The sequence below is a fragment of the Trichoplusia ni genome, chromosome 18, assembly GCF_003590095.1.
Source record: "Trichoplusia ni isolate ovarian cell line Hi5 chromosome 18, tn1, whole genome shotgun sequence".
Taxonomy (NCBI): Eukaryota; Metazoa; Arthropoda; class Insecta; order Lepidoptera; family Noctuidae; genus Trichoplusia; species Trichoplusia ni.
Window position 1 is genome coordinate 6,390,435 of NC_039495.1, and position 24,689 is coordinate 6,415,123.

The window sequence follows — 24,689 nt, forward strand, 5'->3', positions numbered from 1 at the left end:
TTCAAGAAAAAATAATTACCCAATATGTCGGCGTACGGATATCAGGCGCCTCTTTAAACGAAATTTTAATAAAGCGAATAAGGCTCGATTGCGTCGCTCATATTTCAAGATGGCCGAAACAATTGGCGATCATTACTTGGATCTCCGTAAGCATTGTGTACGCCATGGGAGCGCATTGCTAAACGTTCGGTAATGAGACGGCGAACTTTCTGACTGTGGGAAATGTATCGAATGTGACCGTATGAAAATCAAATGATAATTTTTGAAGTTACGATCTAAAATAAACATAATCTCTGTTTAAATATTTGTCGAACATCCACCCTCAGGACCCCGAGACACACGACATGTCTTCTCTACGAATCGTGGTTTCAGTCGAACACAAACTTCCTTACTTGGCTGTATTAAAGTTAACTGTCATCGAAGCTACATTGCTACGGCAGAAGGATATATTTGCGCTTAATATTATGTAAATGGACCTGTTCCGAGCCAACTCCTGTTATAGAGACAAATCTACTGCATGGGAAAATGTATAAACATGCCACGCAAATACCGAGAGAAAAACAAAACAAGAAGTTTTGTACAAAGAGGATTTAATATAATGCCGTCTTTATACTGTTTACGAATTTCCCATCTTCCCATAGTTTCCCAAAACGCGCGTGTTTACATACTTCATGCCCATCATTAAACAATGCCCTTTTTAGTCAATCCGTCATTGTTACAGCACAAAGATCACGTTCACGAATATACCCGAGCAGGCCATAGGTAAAAGGGCGCCTTCACTGCCTCCCTCAATATAAACAACACACAAAATATGTGAAATGGTCTGTTTAAAATTGTACGATATACATTACGCGGTGTCTTTAGATTGGGTTGCGGTAAGGAATGTGTGGTGCGGCTATGTATTGGGTATAGGTGGGGGAGATCAATGGTTGGTTGTTTCACGGTGAGGTAAGAGAATGCAGTCCGTGAGAAAAAAATACTCTTGCTTCCGATGCGGACGGCTAGATAGCGCAGGTGGCGAGCGCGGCTCACGCCTCCTCGCTTCAAATTTAAAATACTTTATTTTTAGGGATCACCGCGCTGGGTGCTTGAACCCATAAATATTTTAAACCTTTTCTTATTTAGCTTTTGTTTGTCCATTTATTTACTGAAGTTAATTAAGGATTTCGTTCTATTGTTTTGGCCAAGTATAAAGTATGAGGTTTTAAGGTTACAAATGTTTTGTATAAAAAAATGTACCATATTGGTAGAAGATTAAAGGTATATAAGTTCAAAAACCATTGCTCGGTCCCTTGGCAAAAAAACATCTGAATACAAAATTAAATTGATAATGAACAGTAATAATAAGGAAATATATAATGCTTTGGCTACAACAATTTTGTTTATTTTTATTTGTTCGCAATTTTTCCCCCCTATTAGTGATAGAAGATCGTGAGTGTTCGTGTCTATAAACGCTGAAATTCAATAATCTATTTTATTAATTGATAGTCACGTGTTTTTTATCCGCGATGGACTCCCTTAATATGAATCAAATTTGCACACCGTATGCAGTTTGAAATATAGAATAGTTTATAGCATCTTATTAAGGCTGTAAACATTTTCCTAAGTCAGGTAGTTAATTTTAAATAATTTGTATACGGAACCCGATAGATTCAAAACGGTGCCAACCATTCTAGGCGAGGAGTTTAGGAATTCAGTAGCAGTTTGTCATCTGTCTTTTTTTACTATTACGGCGTCGGTACCGTCGAATCCTTTATACTATTGTTAGGCAACACAAATATTTTGACTCGTAAATATTTATGAAACGTTTCTCAGTCAACAGTTATTAGCTAAGAAACGATTGAGATGTATTTGTTTTTGTTTTGTTATAAGATGAGGATCTTATGAATGCTAATTAGCTTACCTGAGTTTTTTCTTTTTTTATTACTATGATTCTATGTATTTTGGGTCTATAACTTTGTGATATCACTCCATAGTTATCAAGGAGTATCGAAGTCAAGCTATCATTGATTGTGATGGTCTAATGGTTTGTGACCCTGACTGCTATACCAGAGGTCGTGGTTTCGATTCCCACCCAGGATGTTTGTGTGATGACCACGATCATATGTTCTGTGTTTAAGTGTAATTTGTCTATATTGTGATGTGATAGAAATATATATTATAAGTATGTTTATCAGTTTTCTAGTACTCATAAAACAAGACTTGCTTAGTTCGAGACGAGATGGCGCTGTCTAAAAGTTGTAGTACATTTTTTGATCCAAACCTTTTTCCCTTAAATCTACGACCGCCTCAAAACATTACAATCGTTTTATTTTTCTTGTTTTATCTAAACACATAAACAAGGTGGAACGCTTTTACTTAACTCATTCCCTATCTGTATCCGTCGACATTTATCACGTTAAAATTTAAAGCTACGTAATAAAAATCGGTCGACACGCACCCTGTACTATGAAACTACACAAGTCCAAACATTGAAATAGACCCTACCAATATCTCTAAAAGTAAAACTTTTACATAATGTAAGCGAGATAGCATTCTAAAACTCGTAGAGCCACGTCTTTCTTCTACAACTGTTGTAGCCTTACTCCTAAAGTCGATAGTAACCCTCCAGGCCTATAAAAACATTAATTCAACAAGTAATTAAGTTCGAAACCAATTAATATCGAGAACTTTATAACCCACAACGATTGTAAGCTTTAATATCCACCGAGAATGGAAGTGGAAGAAGGAATCGAATTTAATATCGATACATTAAAAGTCACGTACGAATCGGTTAATTGGAATCATAACGAAAACTTGTGTGTGTAACAGTCATTACACATCAGTTTAGCGTAAACTGCGCCCGTATCGATTTGTGTCGATTTTGTAAACAAAAAACTACGTTTACTGTTCAAATAACAGTGGTTTATGGATTGGTGTTCTAAAATTTAATAAACTAAGTTTAATTGTGAATGCTGTGTTATCTGTGCACTGAGAAATTACAATTGGAATGGGCTCCCTACTTTTATCGCAATAATTAGCTGTTGTAATATTTTTTTTCAAAATGGACCAGTAGTTTCTGAGATAAGCGCGCAAGCCTCCTACTGTAAAGGGAAAGCGGTCTTCTCTAAATAAACTGTGTATAATACCTCTTGTTGACACTAACTATTTAGTGAAATATTCATTCTTAAGAATTATTAAGAATATGTTTATTCTAAAGAGACCAAACTAGTAAAATTATTTGATTACATCAATGCATTAAAAAATTCATCGGCATCGCTGCCGGCTGGGAGAGTGCCCAAAGGGCTGGCAGCATTGCCACGTTGAATGGCAATGCAATTATTAAATCTGCTAATTTGCATTGATTTAATAATTGTTTATGTTTTTTTTTTGTATATAGCAAATGATTGTACTGTAAATATTTAACTTTGATTACATTGAGTTCAGATACTACAACAAAAAATCTTTTAATTAGTCCTACCTTACACTTAAAATTACTATAATTCTACTTTAAGAATAAAAATAGCAGCAAATTACCTTTGTTTTTACGTACTTACTCGAAAGTACATTCAATTACAATAATACATGCAAAAACTTTTGTATTTATATGGAAAAAGTGATCGCTGTAGCCAGGATTGCGCGATAAGGATCCACGTTTATGGTTATGTACCATAGCCACCAGTTACTTAGAGTTAAATACACAGGTGGTCCCTATAACCATTATGTTATGAACACGTTTTAGGTTTTTGTACTCGATAGTACATATTTGCAACGCGTGAATGTACGAAGGTACACGTAGATGGTAACACGACTCGTTGGCTGTATACTTCTTTGAAATGTTTCTAAATAAGTAAATAACTGTATTAATAATTTACATGAATGGATGAAATAAGTCTCACTTAATTAGTTATTTTGTGTCTACTATGTACAGGTAAATATAAGAACGTAGGTGTATTACCCAACGACATTGCCGATGCTTACTAAACAAATTAAAACCCAGAGGGTTCCGCTAAATAAAAACACTTAACTGCAGAGTGGTTGAGGTCACCACGCCAAATGCACTGATCGCGACATGTCGCGGGTTCGATCTCCGCGCAGGACATCTGTTCAAAAGAAAACAATCACCCATCGTATTTATTCCTGTAACCACCGTTGCTTCACCTCCAATTCGATTTTATTATCATTATTTTACTATCTGTTGTTATAGCGGCAACAAAAATACACCATCTAATATTTAACATAAGATTCAGCAATTGATTGGACAATTGAACCTCAGTAATTTAGCTGTGCTTTTACACATTTTCTATACCGAACACACACGAAGAATTCACATTGTGTAATATGAAGTTTCTTCAATAGTAGTAGTGTTCTTTTAACAACTTTCTTGTATATATATGAAATGTGTAAAGAGTTTTTATTGTATTCCGTATCATCTTACTTTCACATCATCATGTTTTTGTTTATGCAACACTCTTGGTTAGGTCACTTGTAAAAGCACTATGCGTATTATTTCTTATTGCATTTGAAGCGAATTGTGAAATGAAATCTTTATTCGCGGAGCAGTAGTAGTGTCAAATATATATGTTTATTTTTAAATGGGAATGAACCCTTGAGATTTTCATTATCTACAAAGTCACAAATAGAAAATCTATTATTGACAATTTCCTAAAATAATTGTACATTAAATGTCTGAAATAGATTTTGTTTATCAGTTGTCTAGTTCCCATAATTCAAGTTTACTCAAGTTTGAGACTAGATGGCGTTGTGTTACTTTCTCATTATTCTATACCAAGACGAAAATACAGACTTGACCTAGGTACTACAATCTTCATTGTCCGAACTGTACATGTTAAATTGCATGTGTTGAGTGCAAATTAACTTTTACATTAAACAACGTTAATTACTGTGCATTATGGATGAACAGAGAATTACTTTGAAACTGTGTTTTTTGAAATAATTATCATTTAGCCGTTTCTCAACTATGTCGGGGTCGGCTTCTCGTCTAACCGGATGCAGTACAGTACCAATTTTTTGCAAGGAGCGACTGCCTATCTGACCTACTCAACCCAGTTACCTGGGCAACACGATAATCCTTAGTCGGACTGGTTGTCAGACTTTCAAGCTTCTGACTACCAGTAACAACTGTCGAAAATGTATATAAATAACAGTCGGGGCCTACAATGGAACGTGCCAAACATGGAAGAAGATAGATGGTCACCCATCCAAGGGCCGACCGTATCAAGAGTAGCTTAACCTGTGATCGATGATTACGTGCAGTTGTAGCCTAGCCACGAGCTCCTCTGAAAGTTGTTCGAAATACAAAGGTGCAATGTTAAATAGGTTAGCATAGACCGTGTATAATGTTGGTAATTACGGTAATTTTGTGTTAGAAAGTAGATGTCTGGGCTCGCCTCACTGGCCTTACATATCAATCTGTGCCTGAGAGGCAAGTAAAGACAATTATTTACCGGATCACAGCTTTCGCATTACCGCGGACGTGTAAATATTTAAATAGGTTAAGTTTATTAATATCATTGTTTTGACAATAATGATAGAGATCGTTCCTCAACTCTCGACTCAAATGAAGGGTTTTAAGCGACACACAAATACTTGTACTTGTCGCTAAAATGGCTGCACCGATTTTGATTAAATTTAATTTTTAAATAGCTGAGACAATGTAATTGGTATATTAACTAACTCCTTTATCCTTAGGAAGCAGCTAGTAGTTCACCAAACTGTTGGGATTATTTCGACTGAAAAAAATAATGAAACTTTCATACAACGCCCTCTAGTCTCAAACTAAGCAAAGCTTGTATTATGACTACTAGACAACTGAAAACATACTTATATATTTCTAAATAAATACATAATTATTAATTATTATAGAAAAATAACATCATAGCACAGAACAAATGATCGTGCTAATCACACAAACAATTGTTCTGGGTGGGATTTGAACCCACGACCCCTGCTATAGCTCTCAATGTCATTAGCCACTAGACCAGCAGGCCAGTATTATTAACTCATCCTTGCTCTGTCTTCCCCAGGTGGAGCCGACGGGCTCGGCGTCCCTCGGCGCGGCGTCCCGTGCGCTGTTTGTGGAGAAAGTGCGCGCCTCCAACGCCGCCTGCCAAGCCGGGGACTTCGCCACAGCTGTTGCCCTGTATACTGATGCCTTGACGCTGGACCCTGCCAACCATATACTGTATAGTAACAGGTAAATAAGGACTATTTTTTTTATTTTAAACTTAGATAAGAAGACTCGAGACCCAGATGGTAAAAAGTTTCGTTACGTTTATCTAGAAAATGAGTAGCAGATGTTAGGATAATGCTTGATTCTTTAAGTTTCTTTTTGGAAACTGAGGTTGGAAAAAAACTGTTCTGTAACAGTGGCAGTACTTTGGCAACACAAAAGTTTTTGTAAGAAGAAATTAAATCCTTAAAACAATTTTAGTACCTACATTTAGTTTTATGGTAAACGAAAATATTTTTCTGAAATATTCCATTTAAATATAACAGTCATTTATATATTTAATATGTGTTGGTATGAAAGTTAAACCAAGATTGTTTCACTTCCAAGTACACTTAAATCAATGTAGTAAAAGTCAATATTAGTTGTTCAAAATACTGTTACATATTCTATGAACATTCCCGCCCTCATATTTAATGAGAAGTAATCATTAAGATAGCAGATACTGTTGATTGCAAGCCTCTCCGTGTTGACCTATTGCAGATTTCATCGATAGATTTCAAGTAAAATATTGCAATTACCGTTTAATAGATGTGTTATGAAAATTATGGTGTTAAAAGGCTACGTCATGTAGAACATACAACGGTATTGCTTGACGGATGTTTTCTGGGCAATGTAACGTTTCTTACTTCGATAATAATTGGCAAATTAATAAATTGGCAGTTAACTGTGTACAAAGTTGTTAAATTTAATAATTGTTATTTTTGTTAGATGATGCAGTTATCTTGTATACACGAAACGCATAAAGTTTAAGACATCTTTAGGTAATGTAATTGCGCACCATCAGTTTCGGAGCCCGAATGAGACCTAATGAGCGGATAGTTGAGTGGTATAGGTCATCACGTTAGACCCCCTGTACGCGATGTTTGCCCTAAGTTTGCTCGTGCATGTGACTTGAATGTTTGTGAAACACCCGCGACACGAGGATTAAATTCAGTAGTGCGGGAGTCGTATATAAAAATCATTGTCTTGAAATTGATTTTCACAGTATGTTGAAGTGTGTTTTAGTCAATTGTAATCTGATTTACTTTTGTAAATTCTTTTTATAATGTTTTTCTCCCACTAGATCGGCGGCGAGGTTGAAACAAGGCCAGTTTGCAGCGGCGCTCCAAGATGCGACGCGGGCCCGAGAACTGTGTCCAAACTGGCCTAAAGCTTATTACAGACAAGGTAATTATAATTAATAATTTTATTTATTTGTCAATTAGTTGTTTGGGTTAAATTTCATGTCCCGCCAATAGACTCACGGGTGAGGGAAATGGTTTATCATGGATTAGGTACTTGTGGAATAGAACCGATCGCGATGTTGGCACTAAAACCAAACGCTGTTGAAACACGCGGATATCGCGGGGAAGCTCCAGTGTAAAGGTTCTGTGTGTTTAAAAATGGAAAACAAACGCCTATCCCTCCTTAAAGCAAAGATTGTTTCTACTATCGAAAATTTTCATGAGAGGATTTAAAAATATTAGGGAAAACTAACGAATTAAAAATATTTTTTTCTTTTTCTCTCTCTTTTGTCAATTCTTTGTTAGCACAGAACTTCGGATTACATGAACCGATTTTGTTGATTTTTTTTGCATGTAACGTGGAATGGCTGTCATTTGGTTATTTACGAATTTCATCAATTTTAGTTGTATTTTTTGAGTTTAAAACAAAATTTTCATTAGTGACCTACTCCAAGCACAAACCCGTTACCCGAGCTTCGCCAAAACACAGTTTCTCAAACACAAATATTTTCTTTTCAAAGAAATGAATTACGAATTGCCACATTCCATCTGACGGAATCTTAATTAATGTACTTTTAATACATTACCGCTATAAAATAATAATTGCCTGCTTTTTATTATCTAATGGGAATTAACAATTAACAGAACTCTTCACTAACTTCATTAGGTACTTAAGTACCACTTATCTATGTTAGTGTCCATAAAAAATATTAATTTTCTATCTTCGCGTTAGTAAGTGGGTACTAGCGCAGTACCTACTAGGAAATCTAATCATTCTTGTAATCAAAATGTTATTGTCCAATTTATGACTTACCGTTTACTGGTGATTGGAAACAAGTCGCTAGTCGGACTTGTGATTTGTGGGATTCCATACAAACAAACAATAGCACACATATTTGCTCACCCATCAAATTTATCATCATTGCTTAACCTCGCTTTTTATTTTCATTTTTTATTGTTATAACTATAACAGAAATAGGTCATCCGTGAAATTTTCAACTGTTTAGTTTTCATAGTTCATTAGATACGGCCTGATGACAGTCGGACGGATGGACAGCCTGAGTCATAGCCAGGATTCAGTTTTTACATTTCGATTACGGAACCCTAATAGCCATAAATTTAACCTAACCAGTTAAAGTAACAAACGGCTTACTAACGCATTAGTTAACTTAAGATGATAACATAAACTTTACTTAACTACAAAGTTTACTATGTATTATAGTATTCTCAAATGTGGTGTTTTACAAATTACGTATTTTCATTAATTACTTATTGGAAATTTAACAGTTGGCATGCAAGTTTCACTATACATACCTAAATCTTGCTGTAGCAAAAAAGATGTGCCCCCAGTTTCATTCGCCTTTTTTCTTTTGAAAGTAACTTCATCATCATCATCATCAGCCTATCGCAGTCCACTGCTGGACATAGGCCTCTCCAAGTGAAAGTAACTTAATATTAAAGTATTATAGAGTATTATAGAAGCCCATTTATGCAATGAGTTTTTCAATTACGACTGTTAGTTTCAGAGAGAAACAACATCACAAAGCCACTTTCAAGAGATCAGAAATAAATAATCATAGATCATAAATTTTCTAGAATGAGATAAATGAAAAAACCTCCGCCAAGAGAGCTGCGTCTAAATCGCATCGCAAACACATACGTACATAGCGAAAACCAAAACGGTTGGGAGTCAAGTACATAGTTCAATTCTTATTTGTTACTCAAGTAATATCCTAGCAACCATTCCTTAGCCTCGATCTATTTTTGACTATTGTTTGTTATAGCATCAACAAGATTAAATCATTTGTGAAAATAACTGCCTGGACAGACAGACGGATAGACATCGGTGCGTCTGTAATATCGTTCCTTATGTACATTTTAGACAGTGATCCCTAAAAAAGCTGATGAAATTCCGTAATTGACATTATACGAGTTCCCATTTAAAAAACATTGTACATTATACAGAGACATAAATATTTACACATTTAATTCATGAAAATAGTAAATATATCTACATAAATAATGACAAAGTAGTCAGTCGTGATAACAGTATACATATGCATAAACGCTTCTATTGCATATTTATACAGTTTTTGCATATTCGTGGTACAATGCGTTGCATATTACGAGTGTTGCGTGATGTTGCTATAGTGGTCTTGATATTTACCCATTCACTTTCACTGAACTATATGGTTAGGAAAGTAGAGCCATTTAACGTTGTAAACGTGAGGTGTCGAGGTTTTAATATAGCGTTTTGGTACAGTATAGCTAAGGGGTATCGTGTTGCCCAGAGTTGAGGGTTGAGGAGGCCAGATTGGCAGTTGCTTCTTGTAAACCACTGGTACTTAGGTGCATTCGGCACGATTGGAAGCCGACTATAATATAATTGAGATAGCTTTAAGGTATTTAGAATTATTTAACTAGGTACTATGCTTGCACAGCCAAACTTCTAAAGAGATTTTAATCATAGTTGGTTTTGGTATAGCTTTACTGCAAAAGCCGTAAGATTTGTCTATTTACCGCAAAACCTAACAACGCGGACAGAACCGCCGGCAAATACTAGTATTCGATATAGAAACAAATATAAATTATCAGCTTATTAGGATTTAAGTCTAGGTACATTTTTTAGTATGAGGTCCCCTACAGCGTTATTATAGGCTCTTAATGAAACACAAAGTAACCAGTGTGCTCATAAATTGTGCCGACAATGTTAAAACGACTTTTTCTATTTATTTCTATCCAATTATAGCAAGCTGCAATAATCTATTCTTTTATTGAGTACTGTTTTTAGTTTTTTTTAATTATTTTGTATCAAATTTATTGGAATTTAATTTTGGTTTAGATTATAAACTGTTTTTTCTATTGAGGTTAGTAATTGGCAAGTGCTTTTATCAAACCTTATAATAATGATTGGTACCAACTATTTTTATCTAGAGATTGCTCAAATATCATCAAGAAAATTTTTATTAACTAAACCCACTCATGTTTTTTTCTCTTGCTCTTTATTTAGCTCGCAGTAGCCCTACGGAAGATCAGCAAGCATCAGCCAAATGAGCTAAATAGTAATTAAATCATTGACAAACTTCTCCGATTCATCTCAAACTATTCAGTGAGAGTAACGAAACATTCACAATGAAAGTGTTCTGTATTAATTGGGTACTAAAATGATATCAATGTCTTTCCGGCTCAAATTACTCGCGTAATTACATTACCTTTGTTCAAGATTTCTCCAACACCTCCTACCACTATAACTTTATAAACTACGACACTTGAATGCGAGTGAGATGGCGCTCTATAGCCTGTAGAGCGCTGTCTCTTTTCTGCAACTATACCTAACTTACTTTAAGATGTGATGGTCGGTTTAAGAGTAAACATGACAATTAGTGTCAATCAAGATATAATGGCAATAGCAGTCTAATATCGATATTTAGGTTTCACTTCGTGAATATTGGTTGTATCCGCAAGCGATTACCAAGAGTTTATTACCGACGTTTTAGTATGGTCAATAGAAATGTTGCTAAGAATGTAGTAGGTTTTTTAATACTTGGTATTCGATTTTAATTAACGGTATGCGTATTGTATCTGTAATGTTAATTAATGATAAACACAAATAATACTTTTGTTAAACCTTGGCAAAACTGTGAAATTAGAACAGTCTAAATTTTAATTAATACAAACAGTCTTCCACAAAACATGGAAAGAAGAAGCAATAGACCGGACAGAGTGGAAAAACCTAAGGGAGACCTTTGCCCTGCAATGGGACAGTAAAGGTTTAATAAAAAAATACAAACAGACATAATTAAGAATAGAAACTCCACAAATCAACTTAAAAAATATTTACCAAAGACAGGAAAAGGTGTGTCTGATTAAAGCTTTGGTCTGGTGATCATGACGCACAACGCTGCGGTATGCGCCGCAACGCAGCGTCACGACGCAGCATTTAGCGTCCCTGCGGAGAGGTGGTCAGTTGATTTTGCCGCAGCTACCAAGGTAGACGTGAACATGAACAACTTTTCTGTAATTTGTGCTTTGCTTGAAGAGGAGGAAGAAGAAGAATTTTTACTGCTTCTGAATAGACAAAGAAAATCTCCGAGGAACATGTTTTTACAACGGAGGAGTGAAGAAAATATCTCCCTCCAGCAATCTCTTTCACTATCAAACTTTTATGTTTTTTGTCTTTATTTTTATATAAAGAAGGATAGTTGCGAACTAATTCTATCAAATCGTCTTCGAAAAAATCCATTTTGACTCAGTGACGCACACCCGTGACGCACACCGCACGCCGCGGCGTTGAACCGAGAATGACGCCGCGCTGTGCGGCACTACATCTCCCCACTTCACTGCGCTTGCCCCTCGCCGCTGACGCATACTGCGACGGAACAAGAGAACATTTTCGACGTTTTTAATATGATTGAGTGTCCGGCAACGCATACCGCATACCGCAGCGTTGTGCGTTATGATCACCAGACCAAAGCTTAATACCAACACTTATCGTTAATATCGTCTGTGTGTACATTGTGGACCTCTGCATGCGGCTAATAGCGTACGTTAGACGCACTTCAATCAGAGCTTAAGATTTACATAATTAGAGGTGTGACCGTAAATTTGTATAGCTAGTGTTGACAGTTACTGTTACGACATCATTCTACTTAAGTCTAAGTACTTCTAATAATACCTTTTCTTAATTATAATATATTAACAGAGAAAAAAAATAAGTAAACAAGGTTTGATTCATTTAAGAAATAATTTCAATATTTATTAAAAAAAATAGCTTGTAGAGTGTTTTGTATAAGCGACATGCATTCAGGGTGTTTAAAGATTAGGATGCATTTTATTAACTCTTGCCAAGTCCTCTACGAGATTCCTCTCGTACTGCTAGTCACAGACTTTAACCGGCGCCAAACCTGTTGATATAACATTATAATAAGTTACCGTATTCTCTGTGCAACAGCAGGCGAAGCTGAGAGCAACGGCTAGTACTTTTAAACAAATCGCTTAACCAACGTCTTAACAACACCCTGTATAAAATACACTGTTAAAAAATCCTCGTAGATTTATTAATATCATCTTTATTCCCCAGGTGTAGCTCTACAATGTCTGGGCCGTCACGGCGAGGCGCTGGCCGCCTTCAGCTCAGGGTTGGGAGTGGAGCCGTCGTCCCGACAGCTGCTGGCAGCCCTAGTGGAAGCATCCCTCAAGTCCCCGCTCCGGACAACCCTGGAGCCCACCTTCAGGCAGCTGGAAGCTATGAAACTGGATCAGTCACCTTTTGTACTGATTTCGGTAAGTGTACAAATATTAGTAACTATGGTTGTTCGCATAGCGAATAGTTAAGCTTGGCAAGCTCTTGACATTGTACTTATGTAGTTGTGGTAAGACTGGCATCCTTAATTTTTTAAACCTTATAATTCCATTGGCATAACCTTTATAATTTCATTCTTGTACTTTTGTCCTGACAACATTATGAATACCAATGGAAAGGTCTGCAATAAACCTCCTTTTTAAAGGTGGATAATAAGTTGATAAATATGTAGACGTTTTAATGACTGATGAAGCATACAGAATGATAAAACAAACCTATTTATAAAACAAAATTCTAACTCTCACGCTAAAAGATGCTTCAACCGGTCACGTGACGCATCGATAGCATTTAAAACTCACCTCAGTTTTAGGATTAACACATAATCAAGCTACAAACCCAAGTTAGGAGCCCTTCTAAATAAATATCCCGAAGCAATTTTATTTGCTATCGCGATGGCATTATGTTAATAATGTTGTAAGAATAGAACTAAAGTCACAAATGATACACGAATCTTCGTGTAAGAGAACTCGCTTTCGTCTTTCAGTTTACCATATCAATTATATATTTTACGGTTTATGCTAATTCGTAATTTTCTAGCTTACTTTGTATGACGACTGACTAGTCGGACAATCTCGATAAATACGAGTGAGTAAACCGTTGCATCATTTAATTATGACTTGAATTCATGTCTCATTTCTCATGTTTACTGATTAATGAAGATTCGAAACTTCTGTCTAACTGTATGTTTGTTAATAATCCTTCTTTCCCTTAGTATCATGAAATCTTTTCAAAAGGAGGTCCTATAATATATATTTTTAAAGGCTCTGGAAAGGCACATCGAAGGTCTACAAGAGATTTCAAAATCTGACAATAAGTTCTAGGTTAATGTCAACCATTCAAAGAAAAGCTCTCCAAATGTTTAAGGTGCTTTTCTATATTAAAATCGATCCATAAACATCATTACTTCAAGCATACCTTCCTATTATTCAGACGATCATTACTTTTATTTCTCACTTTATATATACTTTATTAATAAAATTTTCTATAAGACGCTATTTTAATACACGTATTTATAACGACTTCTTTATAAACAGATCATCAATCTTGTCAAACGTATTTTGTTTCAATAGCTTATAGATTCTCATGCCCAGATTTCGATCTCAGGACCGCTGCGTTTCACTTCAATCAGATTTTAATCACGTTTTTTATCGATTTATCTGATTCAAATATTTATAATTATGATTTTTTAAATGTCTATTAGTAACTTTGGAGTCGATAACTAGTCCTCTTTCTTCCGATCTTTATACCCACTGCAGTTCAATTTGTGGGGTACATAATATGAATACACAAACATTTATAACTTGAATCGCAAAATAAAATGTCATACTGGAAAGCCCGAACATGTACCAAATATTTAAAAAACGTTTGAACATGGTAAATAACTTAGTCTGACAACATAAAACTAAAATTATATTGATCGTTAAGTGGATTATCAAGTTCACAAAAAATATAACTAAATTAAATTGTTTAAAATGCATTCGGAGGTTTTAAAATCGAAGTGTAACTTTTTTTGTTAATACACAAATAAAGAGGTTGATCTATACAAAAATTTGTGGTATTCGTAAGTTCATGTAAGAAGTACTTTTAGTGTTCAAATAATGAATGAATTTCAATATAAAATGAATGAGAGAAGTGAGTTTTTTTGAACGAGTGCGCGGGATAGATTGAAGACAAATGCTTTATGTACTGGCCCAAAATGATTCCAAAAACGACAGGAAGTACAAAAACTTAGTCGATGTTAAGACACGTGTTTCCTGATATAACCCTTAGAAACATTTTTAATCAACTGGCAACATTGATACATTGACTCGTTTTGGATTCAAAACAAAAAACGAACATAATGACACCATAAACTGTGTCCCTTCATGAATACAAAACCTGAACAACATAAAACACTAAACAATACTCTGTACGTCTCTCGATCCCAAAATAATGCGATCCATTAACGTACCTCCGGAAATATGTGTATTGTCAGCCCTTCTCTCAGTACTGACAGAGACATGAGGACAGACTCGCGATTTACATAAAAACACTGACCTATAGGGATGTGGAGAATTCGCGTCTACAGAAAAAAAACCAGCAAACTTAAAAACAGTATCATAAAAACCTTCAAACAAGTAAAGGCTCTAACAAGCTACATGACACATTTTAAACTCACCTTTAGCATATATTACCAACATTTAAAACACATTGTTGCGCTCAGATTTACTTCACTCTCAACGCCTGAAACATTAACGAGCTTCGCACGTCTCTAGACAAAACAAGAGAGTACTTACACATTAAGTGACATATTAAAAGAAAGACACATTACGCAAATACAATCGTATCATTATACAAATAATGGCACATTTAGAGCTCGTTGATGTTGGCAATATTAAGCACCCCATACACAGAGCGAGCGGACCATTTGCATACATTCCACGGGCGTGCAGTCGGGCGACATCTGAACATTTTTCGGTGCATTTAACTCGCAGACAATGGGGCTGAGTGATCAAAGGCCCATAAATACGCGACCGACCCCCGTGAATTTACATACAATCTGCGCGACAGTTGATCGGCAGCCCAGACGTGAATGGCCGAAATGGCGTCGAACTACCACAAAATGGCCGCCGTTCTGCGCATACAATATACAAAACTGAACTGAAATCCGTAAATTGATGCGATTTGAACCTGAGATAAGGAGAGTCAACTCAGGATTGTCTGCTCTCAGTCAGTAATGGGAATGTCTAACTCTTTAGATCTTATCATAAAGAGGCTAATGAAAATTATAGGAAGCGTAGTTTATGTTTATTGTTTGAGTCTAAATACCAAATCCATGTTTATAAGTACATAAACTGGGAGCATATCTCGGTAGTTTAGATTTGCATAAAAACAAACATGTTAAAAATGAACGAGACATTTACAAAACATGAAAATGTCGTTAGAAAAGTACGTTTTAAATGAATACGACTTGGGTGTTCCCCAGATATTAAACGTTTGCTTTATACAGATATAAAGTTCAATCGTTTGGCTAAATGTTACTGCGGCAATCATAATGGCAAGTTAATGGCTTCTTAAAAATTCGTCGCGCTTTTTGATTCCGACCTCGATACTTAAATTCGTATTTTCGTACGTACATTAGTTTATTATTAAATCAGGATTAAAAAGTCAATGATGTCAAAAATGAGATCAGGAGCAGCGATAATATTATAGCGGTTGTGTTGCTACCGATCGCCGCGTTGACCAGAAGCCATTTTTCTGTCTTTACGAACCCCGTAACGATGTCCATCTAAGATATGAATAGCTTTACAAAACATATTTATGCTAAATCCGCATTCCTTCTGTGTTCAAGTTATGGATACATCTCTTCATATTTTGAAATAAATTCTTGACAATTGACTGTATATGTAGTATTATAATGCAGGATCATTATTTTTATATTGCATGCTTTGTGTATTTACCTATAAAAGAACTTACTTATAAATATTGTGGAAAATATAACTAGTATTGTAAGCTTTGAACATTTATTTCACTCTAGCTCTGGCTTTGCTCGCCTGGATATCGGCATAATATAGCTGCTCAAACATCACCATTCTTTATGGAAGAAGGGCAAAACTAGCATATATGATATTTAAAGGTATATCTAACCTAAAAATGCAAACGTCCTGGTAGACAAAGGGCAAAGGAAGGAATAGGTACCTTTCGGTAAAACCAAAGTTGGAGGATTAATTTCATGATTTTCATCAGAAATAAGCTACTTCCATACAAAAAGTCATTGAAATCGGTCCACCCGTTTAAGCGTGGAGAGGTAACAACACACCCACACATACAAACACAGTCATGTTCTTGACATTTATAATATTAGTTTTACGACGATATTTCGATGAAGCGTCGTTAGCCTGTGTCTCTTTGATAGTACTCTTGTATTACAAATGTTTAATTAACATTTTCATTCATTCATTTTCATTTCGTGTTTGTATGATAACTGTTTGTGCTGTTAATGATTCTTTGCGAACGACTCTGCATCTTACTATAATCTTTTGAGAAGGGAGGAGGGATAAAGAGGAAATCTTATATTTGCTATAGCCTTTTAGGGTTCCTTATACACATAGTAAAAACGGAACCCTATTTCTAAGGTTTCGCAGTTGGTCCTTCTGGCTATGTGCTCGTCCGTACGCCTGTCACCAAGCAATATCCTGTGAACTGTTTAAAGCTGGTCACTTGTTATTTTCACTGAATTTTTAATAAACTTAATAGCTTATCAACGTTTTTGGTAATTTATTTTCTTTAGCCTTCAGTCTGATGCACTCGTAAAGTTTGTATGATAATTGTTCTTCGCGCAGGTGGTCGGTCAAGAGCTGCTAGCAGCAGGGCAATACCAGGCCGCTGTCACCGTTCTAGAAGCAGCGCTGAGGATAGGATCCTGCTCACTCAAGTTGCGGTAAGTTCTCAATTGAAAATATACTACATTTTTAACCTTCATCAGTTTTAAGGAGTTGGGAAAGGCATTTTTTAGAAGTGGAAATCTCGCATTAGACATTTAAAATTGAAGATTGGATGAACTTACCTAAGTGAAATCCAATTGTAATTTTATGAATGTTGATCTGAAATATAAACGCGATGCCATACAGTAGCGAATGGGATTACTACTCTGTTAATCAATTATATTTCAGAGCAATATGTAATAAAAATGAAATATGAAATAAGAAATGAGCAGAAAGCAAAAAGCAAAGCATAAATTAGAGGAAGTTACTTCAACCCCTAAACTCTCTACTCTCCCTCTACTCTATTTTTAGTTGGGTTTCCTACATACCTACTTCTTTATTTGTTGTTTCGATTTCCATTTCCACTCTATACCCAGTTGTTACCAACCGTTCTCCATAAACCAGGGAAAGTTTCCTCTTGACTGTTGCTACAAATCAAGGTAATTATCTATTCCAGTTAAGTTGTATCTATTAACATTTTTACGAGTATAGTGTCCTTATTTGGCGTACATATGGCCTTTTTAGGGACGCCAGAGGTCTAGCATTTACGACGTGCCTGATAGCACTTTCCATTTTACGGATGTTAGGAGTCTCTTAAATGCTTTATCGAAAGGAGTAAAGATAGTATATTTTCCCCAATAAAAAATACTTTTATTGACACATTTTTAGTAGTTTTTTTTTTCTGGTTTTGTATTCGATGGATAAAAATGAACTCTATTAAGATTCTAATGACTGTCCGTCCCTCCGTCCGTCTGCTACCAGGCTGAATCTCGTGAAGTGTTGACAGCTGCGAGACAGTTGTTTCTGTGGCCGCAATAACAACAAATTATAAAATGTTGCAATATAAATTTTAAAATAAAGTAAATGATTTCTACGGTAGAAAAATCATGATGAACTTACAAAGTTACCTATTTTTAACCTTTTGTCGCGAGTAGTGTCTGTGTAGAGGTAGTTGGGTATGTGTATAGCTAATTTAAATTATATTAGATTTACTTTTTCAATGCAAATACATCCATTTAGTATATTAATAGAATTCTCTTTCCGAATCAACGTAATTTATTAATCGTCACGAACTAGACTTCTGTTCAACAACGTTCTGAAGTGCCCAATAAGCAGTTGATATTTAACGAGAAACATCTGTTTTTGCATATTCAACTAATTTATCGAATAACTTGGTACGTAAAATAGAATATTTACTCGTAAACTACCTAATAGGATCGGCGGCGTGCCATTTAGCAAATGTAACGTATTTGCATAATTTAACTAGACTAGGAATCTCTCGTACCTAATTTATTGGAGAAGACCGCTCCTAAGAATGTTTGAGATTAATATAGATAAGGACGTTCACGATCATAAGCATAGCACTTAAGTACCTCCCGGTAATCTGCGGGAATTTCTTTGAATCTGAATTTGTAAATGCTCCCACAGACGAATCTAAGTTTGCAGTCAACACTGATTATGACCCGCAGTAAAATGCTTGTTTGATGTGACTTGCAATGTTTATGAAGTGTTAATTTTGTGCACTTCTTTCGTGGTTTCGAAAACTGTAGAGCTATTATATGTTAGATAGTTGATAGTTTAAAGCCCACAGCTTAAAATTGAAATGGCTCAATCTGTTCAGGAGTTATTTAGCACAGACTGACAGACAGACACATGATTTTTTTTTAATCGATGTCGTTCGTTAGTCAGTCTCTTGCACCCAATATTTAAACACTACCAAACATTTCTTAAGCTGTAAAGTTAAAGAATCACGTGCACGCAACGCGATAACATCTGATTTAAAGAAAACCTTTCCGTCGTACACAGAAACTTCAGACTAATTACACCAATCAAAGCCATTCGCATTAGCTCACAGCTGGTCTCAGATCTACAACCCACTAAAAAGATATTAACCCGCTTATTTTCTGATTAAAGTTTCGATCGTAATCCCTTAACAACAATTTCACACCATTAACAGCACTCAAGTAGTTAATAAGAAGAAGACAAATGACTGCGCGAATCTCTTCGTTCATTACTTGAAACATTATTATTTTTAATCACGAGTACGTAACGAGTTGACAGTTCGATAATTTATATATACTTAAGGGGAACGGTTATCTTTGGCGGAATTTCGACATTTTGATTTATAATGTCCGAGTGTCGAGGAACTAAAGACGTCGTAAATTTTGAACGGAATATACAGTGTTGGGTTTTAATAACAGCTTTCTAATTAATGGAATGCAATAGTCCTTATATGTGCAGTTATTTTCGTTCGCCGCATACGTTAGGCGTCTTCCCAGGGATTCAGTTTTTAATTTTTATTTTATGCCTTCTTGCAACTCCCATTATGTTTAGCCGATAATTTAAGAGTTCAAGCCGATATAAAGATGTAAATAAATTATGTTTTCGGTATTCTTTATCCAGTATTCTTTGAGTAGTGAGTTTAATTACCTATATGTATACACAAAAGTTAAGAGGATTCGGCAATAATAAAACGTCTTCCAAATATTGGCATAAAAATTAAAACTAATTGGGATTTTACAACTTATTTTAAATTACATCTTAAATGTACCTTGCATCATTATTATTTATATTTATTAAGTGTAGGTACTTAATAAAAGAATCTTAAGACAAATGCAGAGCCCCACAAAAATGACTATGAAATAGGTAAAATTATTTCGTAATATTAATGAATAAGTACAATACGGATGTTAACATTTAAATAGTGTCATAACATAACATTCAAATACTTAATATCCATTAGGTACTTTTCAGAATTTATTTTTACTGTTCACTATTCAATATCTTCACTTTCATAACGATTATATTACAAAGCAAGAACAAAAAACTACTTAAGCACATTCCAAATTATTTAAAAAACAACGTTCCGCGCTATTTCCCTCCTTCCCTTCACATAAGACAGCGTTATATTTCATCCTATTGATAGACGTTACACTTCACTTATCAAATCAATATTCACTGAACATCACACGTTAACGTCTCATGTTACAACAAAAACGTTTACTAGACTATTGAAGAAATCAATAGAATATAAGTTTCGGTAACCCGAGGTGTCGTTAAACCTCCAAACTAATTTGAAATCGAAGCTAACGAAGTATCGATGCACGCAGCAGATCAAGGCCCTGTAGCCCTGTACTCACTGGATGCACCCTCGTATCAGCCTTCGAACGGGCCTCCATGTTTACGACGCCATTAAAATCACCGTTAATGACCTCCTACCACGGTCTCCGATATTCTGCCTTATGAGAAATACCATCGCTTAATAAATATCTATATCCAGCTCCGCAAAACCCGTAGTGAAAGACCGTGTTTGAGTTAAGCCTATAGTCGTGTAGGCTGTTCATGTCGTGTCCCAGGAATTTCCATTGAATTACTTCGACGTATATAATAGGGAAAGCTAAAATATATTTCCTTAGATATTTTAACATTAAACTTAATAATTCTGCTATGATAACATCTAAGGTAACAATAAACTGCGACGTTTATTGATCGGAGTGTATATTCATTAGCATTTAACAGATTAAAACAGGACCGCTCGTAATGATTAGCTCACGGTATGCACGTAACTTATGGGTTTTTTTATTACAAGTAACGGCTATGATGAGTAATATAATAAAAATAACGATGGCGACTGAACAACCAAATTGTAAATGCCTTAACGAACTCAAGAATGGAACGAGACGTAATTATAACACCTACGATTGTGTCGCGCGAGACAACTAATTCCTCGCTTAAATTTATTTAAACACGTTTCCAGTTGAAGACATTGATTGAATAAGCTCCATCTATACACATTGAAGACGTTAAGTAACTCTTTCGTCCCAAAATTGTCACGTCGAGGCGCGGTCCCGGCGCGTTGAAACCCACACCTCGGTGCGATCTTATCTCCCGAGTTGATGGATCGAAGTCGGATCGATACGGGACTATTCTGTTCATTCCACGATAAAACCAAATGTGATATAAATAAGGATTGTTATACTCGATCCTTATCGGGATGATCTCTGTTGACAGATGATGAGATTAAATGGGATAATACTTAGGGGAAGGTGGAATAATGATCGCCCTGACCAGTTTTATTGATGAATTAACATAAATATTTTTTCTAGGCGACCTCCCAGTCTAATAGGGAGTTTTAATAGCCTTGTTAGTGCATGTAGTGTGACTATTATCGTGTAACTGTATAATTAACTATGGGTGCGCAATTGTATTGTTTTGCGTGTAATTGTCGACGATTTATTGATAAACCGGTCAAGTACAAGTAGGTCAATAACCGGTGCTCATCTTTGATTTAAATTTTCAGTAATTTTTGTTATAGCGGTAACAATCATAAGATACAGTCGGTTGACGGACAGACAGCGATGCCTCAGTAATAGTTTTCCGTTTTCGCCATTGGATTATCAAACCCTAAAAACGGTACAAACGATTAGGATACAATCACAGGAAGTCAATAAACGTTATATATCTCTTTAAATCCAATCCGACAAAACATGCCGACGATAATATAGAACGCATTTGACATAATAGCTGAGGGAACACGGGTTTAATCTCACCTGTTCCAAGAATCAACTGAAATACCTTAGAAATAGCCGACGCTGCCCCGAGATAATGGCGCTGCGGCAGGCGCTAACGCTCGGCGGCGACGGCATCAGCGGATGCGTCCTAATCGATTAACAGAATACGTCACCAGCCACATCGAGACAGACATCGAGAGATCGATCCCGGAGGTGTAAAGTGTGATGTCAAATTACATCGGGCCGCATGATTCATTACCATCGCCTCAAATTAAAATATTTATCTCTGATTATTTTAATCGGTTTCACACGAGCTATTTACGAACAGGCTTGAAAAACCGGACGTGTGAACATTTAGCCCCGACGCATGTAACTCGCGGCTAATTATAAAGTTGCCTCTCTACATGTACGCAAAACAAGAGGCTATTATTATAATTGTCATGTAGTTCCACTATAAGGGCGCGAAGAGGTCTTACTTCAAAACTGACACAGTATTAAATGCAAAATAATATGAGTGTTTATGTTTGCTTAGCGCCTAAACTGCTAGATCGATTTCGATGCAATTTCGTATGGAGATAGCTTATTCCTTGTATTAACACATGCAGCTATGACCGACAACAGCTAGTATTTAATGATGTGCTCACTTAAAATGATGTTCCCACTCAAATATAAATGTAAACCGTAGCTTAACTACTTTCTACCGGATCGTTAGTAAAATATTACACAAATCAGAGTTAATGTAATTTCCTTGTAACGCCGATAATGTCTTTAAATTATACTCATCTGTACTTATTGAACTAAAATGTACATTTTCAATTCATGAAAACCAGTTGCAACCGCTTTCTAAACTGTTTCTCTGTATTGTAATGAGACGCTCCAATTTCTCTGGGCTAGAATATCATAAACATTTGTTATTTGCATGTTTTAATACCAATGTACTTATAACTAAATAGCTCAATAGAATATTAGATTGATAAAAAGTTCACTTAAAAAGCCATAAAATAAAAACTACTGGGGCAAACTCAATAATTTCATGAAGAGACCAAATAACAGCTCTTTCGTAAAAAAATAAAAAAACGGGAATAATCAATAGACATATATGAAAAAAATCCCAAAAGCATGGAGAACCTACTCCTATTTGAAGTCATTAATAAATAAAAGCTTGCCTTTTTTATGCTGGATCAAAAAATTCGACAAAAGAAACCAAGAACTCCCAGAAGCCCAAACTCGACAGCAATTTAACATTTTAAGGTCTATTATCAGATTTCCTCCATATTAACTTAACATTGCATTATCGCTCAATAATATAAAGTTTCAGCTCAATAAGAAACTGGGAAGTGGATCTACTTCAACTTCCAAGATTTAACAGCAACCAAAAGGACAAGTGAAACAAGCCAGCTATTATTTTTCATTTCATATATTAAACGGTGGAACATAAAAGTCATTTCCTTATTTTCTTTGCAATATCAACACAAACATAGTTGTAAAGAAACATATTTTGTTAATAAAACACTCCAATAAATACATTTCACACCCAAGCCTGATAATATGTAAAGTATCTGTTTGGATATGCAACGCGCGAAAGTCTTCAGGATATTTACGCATTAGGAAGTTTATATTTCTATAAGTGTTGTAGACATTTGGTCTTTGGAAATAAGTATAAAGCCGAAAGCTGTAACCTCAACTAGTTTGTAAAGTATTATAGCAATGATTTAGGAGTTAATAACGACTTCAAAGTTGCTTGTTTTTTTGCTTTTTTCATGAGATACGACCTAGTAACAGTTGTGCGAAAAAACAACGGAGCCTATATCGTTCCCTTTTACCATTTTGGGTACGAAACTATACAAAACACTATTTGCAAAGTAATAAAAAATTACAAAGCATTCGTTCCACATGAAAAAAACATATTTAACCATGTTTTTCATCCCACAATACAAAATAACTAGCAAGCCGAACTGTCCATCCTTCAACCTTTCACACTCAATAGTGAACTTATAAAGGAAGTGATCCTAGTTGCCCATTCGCTAGCCACGTAATACGATGGAGTGCTCATAAAAAATATTTAATAGATACTTAACACTGTCCAGGAATTGTTCACAGAAGACCAAGTACCTTAGCTCCCAGTAAATTGAACTCCATATTTCCTCGAATGATACTAGCGTTTTCTTTAATTTATTCGTGAAATAGACGTATGTACATAAGATTGAACTCGCTTTAAATTAGGTTTAAAAGATTCTACGGAAATACGTTATATTTGATCTTTTCTTTTTGAATGCAAACCAGTGTTAGTTCCAAGTTTAGGTCTTTGAAGTGGCTTAAGACTTTTTTACGCATAACAATTTGAAAAGATTTTGTTACGCGACAGGATTTGAACCTACAATCTTTGATATGCTATTCCAACGGACATGCCACTAGGCTGTCATTGCTTAATTTTTTTAACATATACTAGAATATATTTAAAATCAATTCATAAAACTGATCTAACCCATTATCAGTGGGTCAAAATTATAGGAAGATATCTTTGACAACTGGTCACTTTCTAGAACAAAAAAATACTACTACGTCATACAAACCAATTTACTGCGCATTTCTTCGAACTTCTTAACAGGTAGTAAAGTTTACTGAAATCTTATTTGCGATAATTTCTCATGTGGGTACTAATTCTGTGCCAGAAATTGAGAGATCGATTAAAAACGTGTTTCGCGCAGAGAGTGCGAAGTCTTAAACCTGAAGCAAATTACAAGCTTTATACTTCGTTAATATACCGCTTATATTTTTATTAAATTCCAGTTAATATTCTTATAAGTTTATCGCTTATTTGCTCAAGCAAATAAATAGGTTGTTAACTCTTTATTAGCTGTAAAAACAACGTCAAAACAAATATAAAATAAGCTTTGT

The 24,689-nt window shown here is 35.3% G+C and overlaps 1 protein-coding gene across 2 annotated transcripts in view; it reads left to right on the plus strand.

Moving 5' to 3' along the window:
• LOC113502749 (tetratricopeptide repeat protein 28) overlaps positions 1-24,689 on the plus strand; it is a 110,469-nt gene that overhangs the window by 59,416 nt on the left and 26,364 nt on the right. For both annotated transcript variants that reach the window (XM_026884406.1, XM_026884405.1), the window contains 4 exons: positions 6,027-6,196; positions 7,296-7,399; positions 12,536-12,738; positions 17,140-17,237. In XM_026884406.1, coding sequence (XP_026740207.1) covers positions 6,027-6,196; positions 7,296-7,399; positions 12,536-12,738; positions 17,140-17,237 — 575 coding nt within the window. The remainder of the gene's footprint in view (positions 1-6,026; positions 6,197-7,295; positions 7,400-12,535; positions 12,739-17,139; positions 17,238-24,689) is intronic.